We start from the raw sequence: 6,124 nt of genomic DNA, 5'->3' as shown, positions 1-6,124 counted from the left end.
AGTGTTTAATCTGCAAAATATGCATTTGAATATAATTTGTAATCTTTGCTTGTTTTTAGCATTCACTAATATTCGGTTACATTTTAATATCTAGTAATGATTAATCAACCTGATCACTGGTCTTCCAAAGGCCCTTCCTCACCTCCTGTGAGCTCGACAATTCAACAACAATTCTATGAGATTCTAGTCAACGGAATAGAATACCAGCTTAGTACTTACTGAATACTCCGCAGAATATACTGTATTATTTTTGAAAATTCCATTGAATTTGCATTATTCGGAGTAGCATCCAGTTATCATTTTGGAAAACATATAGCACTTTTAATCCACTGGTATTTCTCACTTCGACTTCCCTTCACACTTGTGATTCTCGGAAGTCAAATCAGACCGTTTTTTTATTAAATAAATGTACTATGTTTTGTTTAAATAATATTAATTCTTTCATATTTTGTATTTTGAAGGAATAGACTATAGTAGTAGACTATATTCACCTTAATTATTCAATTATTTATTTTTATATAAAATACTATTAGAAAGAATACTTTATATTATTTTCAGTTAATAGTGTGTGTATATATATATATATATATATATATATATATGCCCCCCAAAATATGCTCTGTATTTTCAGTTTTTATATTTCCAATTAATTTCCTATGGCTCATTTTATGACTGCAACGATCACAAGTGTGACTATTTTTTTTTTTTAGCCTTTTTTAGTTATGCCCACATTTTATGTATTAATGTAGTAAGTGCAACAAAATTTACCAAGTTTCATACCATTCCGTTGAAAAATTTAGAAAAAAATTAAAAACGTAAAATGATCGGTCTAAAGTGCCCGAACACCACCAGAGGGTTCATTAAATTTTTTGTAAAAATGTCTTATTTTGGAGTTCTAGAAATACATGTTTACGCTGAAAATAGAAGGTCAAGTCGAGCGCATTGTAGTCTGGGATACGGTACCAATGCAGTGCACTCTGGCAAATGTAGTAGGGTATTTTATGCACACAGAAAATTTGCATACTGTACACTGTATATAAATATATACTGCAGCAACAGTAAGTAGTATGCTAGTATGCTAATGTGAACGTAGCCTACATCTTCAAAAACTGCCATGGACAGGAAGTCTCTCCAGTGACTTCCTCTCTCTCACATTTTTCCTTCCTTCTCAGTCCTCTTTATTTTCAAGGGTTTAGTTCCATTTAATGCTCTGTTTCCAAACTATATCTCTCTCTATATAAATCAATTCCACCCCCTGCAGTCTGAATCCAGTCCATACTATACAAGGGCTTTACAAAAAAGCTAACTTTAAACAGCCATACAATGGCTAAACATAAACCATATCTCTACCATGATGTGTTATTCATTACATTTTATTCCAGAGTGTTGAAGTTGTCATTCTTGTTAACGTTTTAGTACTAAAAGTATATTTAGCAGTGTTAGTTGATGACAGAGGTGTGTAGGAGTGTGTGTGTAGGTTTAGAGTATGGTTTTGAGTGTGTGGGAGCGTGCTAGCCGCTATCCGAGGACGTGTGTGGTGCGGTGGAAGGTGATCTCCGTCGGTGCACGGATGACGCCCAGGAGCGTTCGGAGGTCTGCGAGGAGGGTCTGGTGAAGGTGAATCCGCGCTGGGTCAGCCCGTCCAGCAGGTGTTGCTGTTGCTGCTGTATGGCTTGTGAGAGCAGGCCAGGCAGAGCCTGCAGACTGGTGTTTATGGAGTCCAGTTTTGCCTCTAGGTTACCGATCCGCTTTTCCAGCTCCTCGCTGCGCTCCTGCAGCTCTGAGACCAGGTCGTACATCACATTCTGCGTCTGAGGAAGTGATAATCACAATGAGTACACATAAAAAGACATGAATAAATAAGGCTCACCCATACAAATGGTGTACAAAATGGATACAAAAAACCTGCACATAGTATAAGCAAATTTCCTGACCAAAAAAAAAAAAAAAAAAAATGGAAACATTCAGATTTTAAAAACTAAATATTAAAAAAATAACATTAATATATATTTTGAAAAAAATTCTAAACATAACTGTTTCAGTCAAAAGTGATAAAAGACCACCAGAAGATTAATTACATTTTGAGTAAAAATGTCTAGAAATAGATGGTAAAAATCAGTTAAAGTCCCTGTGAACCGGAAGTTGCAATTAACTTTAAAACGGAATATTTTAATATTACGGAATATTGGAACGGAAAACGGAATATTGAATAGAGGGCAGGTTTTACTTTAGTGCACCTCCTCTCTATCCCTCGCTCATAGAAAACTGACAGCTGAAGGGGAGTAGTTAAAAGGATATTCAACCCCAAACCATCAAACTGACGTCATCAGAGAAGGAACGCCATTCCAGAGCGGAAGCAAATGTTCAGATTTTGATTAAAGATTACCACGACAAACGTTTTTTTTTCTGTGTATTAACTTGCGCGGATTAATTGTTCACCACAAGACTAGTAATGTGCGCTAACAAAGTAAATACGGTAAATTTTGATTTCATGACGACTTTCAGGCAATTTTCATGACGAAAATATTGAGGTCGGGTGCATTGCATTGTGGGATACGGCATTCAACACAGTGCGCTCTGGCAAACATAGTAGAGTATTTTATGCATTCAGAATTTATTTTTAAACACAAAATTAAGACATAATTACACAAAACCATTATGTAAAAAATAAAACTTAACATTTTTTATATTATATTTTTTATAAAAACAGTTTATATTGGTTTAGACACCAATGTTGAAAACAGATGTGCAGCTTAATATTTCTGTGGAAACCGATATATATATATATATATATATATTTTCAGGATTCTTTGATAAATAGAAAGTTTGATGAATAGAAAGTAGAAAGAAAGAACAGCATTATTTCAAATGAATCCTTTCTGAATAAAAGTTGATTTCTTTAAAAAAAAAACCTTACTGACTACAAACTTTTGCATGGTAGTATAGATAATATAGCCTGTCTTGCTAATCTACTAAAACATACAAAATCTAATAGTCTAATACACACACAATCCTTACAGTACAAGACCATGCTAAACAACTAGTATGCAATTACTATAAATCTACTAAGGAGAACAAGCAATACAGTACACACCTTTGCTAAGTCCACCAGCGTGTTTGCTTGGTCATTCAGCTTCCTTTGCTCCATCTTCACACTTCGCAGTCTGGGAAAAAAAGAAGCCAGGGAGCAGGTGGACAGACAGAGAAAACAAGATGGGCCGCAAGGAAAGAAGACACACAGATATACAAGGGAGGCAGGAGTTTATAGAGGAAGGAGTGCAAAAGGAAGTGCAGGAGGTTATGATGGGGTGTCAATGAAAAGAGCAGGGAAAAGAGGAAGAAACAGAGTTTGATAATTAGGCTGAAATCTAGAAGGTCTAAAGTGTCGCATTATGAATGTTTCCCCTGTTACATGATATGCCCACATGCAAACATTTACATTCCAGTTTTGTCCAGTCAGACATGCAAACTTATTCAGCCACAAGAGGTAAAATGAAAAAGAAAGGATTGAAAAGAACAACAATTGAGGCATCGTCCAAAACTCCATAAGCATATGGATATGGATTCTGTAGTACTACCTCAAAGTCAAGAAACTGTGCTGCAGAACTTTTTAGATGGTGATCTGATGCAGATAGAAACTTTCAGCAAAGTGGAATGGACAGTAATGAAATGCAGTTAGACAATTATGAATTAATAAAGGCATGAAATACATTTATAATGTTTTAAAACCATGAAGTTGCTTTAAAGTCAACAAGAGATTTTTGTTTGAGACTGACACTAAATTTGTATGTATATACAGTATGTTTACATTTTTGACAAAACAATCGCTGTAGTCCTGAATCAAGCCCTTAATAATAAATAATATATATATATATAAAAAATCACAAGTAACTCACATACTTGTGGGCAGAATTCACATTTAAGTTATGGCTGTGTTTAATTTATATTGTTAAACCTGAAATTAAAGTAGGGTAATGTTAACCAGACTTGTGATCGTAAATCATAAACCATACACTATAAATTGCTATGTAACACATTATTGTTTTTCGGCAGCTGGCCTATACAACTTGACGTCAAGACTGAACAGCTCTACTGTAACAAGAACGGTGTAAAATGTGTGAAAACACACCTCGAACACCACCTTTGTAAAGTCAGCACTGAGACTGCAGACAATAAAACTCAATGAGATGTAGCTGAAAACATTCATTATATCATGTCAGAATGGAGCCAGTGTAACATGTGCAAACAGATGAACTGAATGTGCTGGACACATGGTCTGTCAGGTCCATGGTAATGGCAGATGCGCTAGTAGTGATGCATTAGCATTAACCTAATTTCAGTGCCAATGAATTCAGAAAGCTGACACCAGAAACTCTCTAGCTAGGCTTTCCTCTAGGAAAGCATGGACAAAACCCGGAAGGGACAGGGAAGACGGCGAGGAGAGTTTTGTAAGAGTAGAATGAGGAACTTTTTGTCAGATCTTAAGAAAATGTCTTGAGAAAAATGCTCGTCAACGATACTCGCATGCAGAATATAAACATAACATGATGGCTTCTTCAAAAATACCATAAATGTCTTCTACAGAGTTAAAGCAACCTAAACCAATCCCAACCATCCATTTAATTCAAACTCTCCCTCCCAACGGAAAATAAAAAACAAGTGTGAAAAACTCAAGTGTGCAAGCTTTATGGAAAATAAAAGGTGGACACTTTGTACTTTTCCACATGTGCTTGTACTGTTTTAAAGATGAACTCTCAATTTTGGGAGGGCCAAAATTGGTCTGTTTTTTTTCTGTACCCAGACCTCCATAGTTCCCTGCACTCCAGATGAAATCGTTACCTTCTCCGCAGTTCGAGAAACACAGGCCGATTTGAGTTTACGAAGCATTTCATGTGCAGATATTTATAGAATTTTATGATTGTATGCATTAGGCAAGGGAATGTTTATGTGGTCTCGTAAAAGTAAAGGCCAAATACATTATAAATGAATTGTTGTGCTCAGCAGTCGCGCTTTCACTTTGACTGCGTGCCAAACAAAAGCAGGACTGGCGATTCACATCAGAGAACCTATAACACGGCCAGAAAATGTTACTGCACTTAAAGGATTAGTTCAGCCAAAAAAAAAAATTCTGTTCATCATTTAATCAACCTTATGTTGTTCCAAACTTGTATGGCTTTCTTTGACAAATTTTGCATAATGCACCGGTCACTCTTTTTTTGTGTGAATACGATGCATAAGGACCAGATCATTCAATTGAATTCAATTAATTCAGAGTCATTCATAATTCATTCACAAATCAGTATGACATACACATTTGGAACAACATGAGGGTGAGTAAATAATTACAGAATTAAAAAATTTTGGGTGAACGGTCCCTTTTAAAAGTGAATCAACCAAGTGAAAGAAAACGAGTACCAAATGCTGACTTGAATGTGTCTAAAAGTCTCATGCAGTCTCTCGACATTCACATTTGGCATTTCTCTAAACGCATCTCGATAACAATTATTTGCAATAGATTTGTGTTTGCAAGAAAACACTGCAGACCACCAGACTAGCAGATTGTACATGGTGGTATGACTAAAAGGATCCAAGTGCAGTGTTCTTTGGAAATCTGGTACAGGCTAGATGAATGATTTTCGGACATTGTGGCATCTGATAAATTTGAAGCTGAGAAGATGCGAAGAACCTTTCCTTTCAAGTACCTTAACAGGTTGGTAAGCCATTCAAATCTCATTTGTCTAAATATCCTTAATGGATATCAAGTATAAACAAAAATGATGCCCAGCTTCAAATGTTTTTGAATGTTCAAATGTTCATCATGTTGGTTGATATTGCTGAATAAGACTTGTAAAAATGAAAAGAGGTTCCAATGGTAAGGAAAGAGAGAAGACATGACTTACTTCTGAGCTCTGCAGTGATTTAAGGCAAAACAAATGGAACACAGAATACATTTTTTAAAAACCTCAAGTTGCACACCACACCAAAAGTAAAAAAAAAAAAAAAAGTCATTTGATTTGCATCGCCAGACCATTTAGCAACATTTTTGTCTCCCTTTAATTTTTCATGGTATTTCCATAAATAGTGAAAAATGCTTCATTGCTTTTGCATGAGCTGAAGGTAAACA

At 35.6% G+C, this 6,124-nt stretch overlaps 1 protein-coding gene across 1 annotated transcript in view; it reads right to left on the bottom strand.

The window, feature by feature from the left end:
- Window positions 1-709: 709 nt before the first annotated feature.
- The window catches only part of kcnn1b (potassium intermediate/small conductance calcium-activated channel, subfamily N, member 1b), a 31,935-nt gene continuing 26,520 nt past the window's right edge, over window positions 710-6,124 (bottom strand). The window contains exons 8-9 of the mRNA XM_084086765.1: window positions 3,095-3,164; window positions 710-1,811 (exon numbers count right to left, since the gene is read on the bottom strand). Coding sequence (XP_083942891.1) covers window positions 1,512-1,811; window positions 3,095-3,164 — 370 coding nt within the window. The 3' untranslated portion in view covers window positions 710-1,511. The remainder of the gene's footprint in view (window positions 1,812-3,094; window positions 3,165-6,124) is intronic.

This window comes from Abramis brama (genome assembly GCF_963993115.1).
Source record: "Abramis brama genome assembly, chromosome: 16".
In the NCBI taxonomy this organism is placed as follows: domain Eukaryota; kingdom Metazoa; phylum Chordata; class Actinopteri; order Cypriniformes; family Leuciscidae; genus Abramis; species Abramis brama.
Note: the sequence above shows the minus strand (reverse complement) of the source record. Positions and strands in the feature narration are given on the sequence as shown.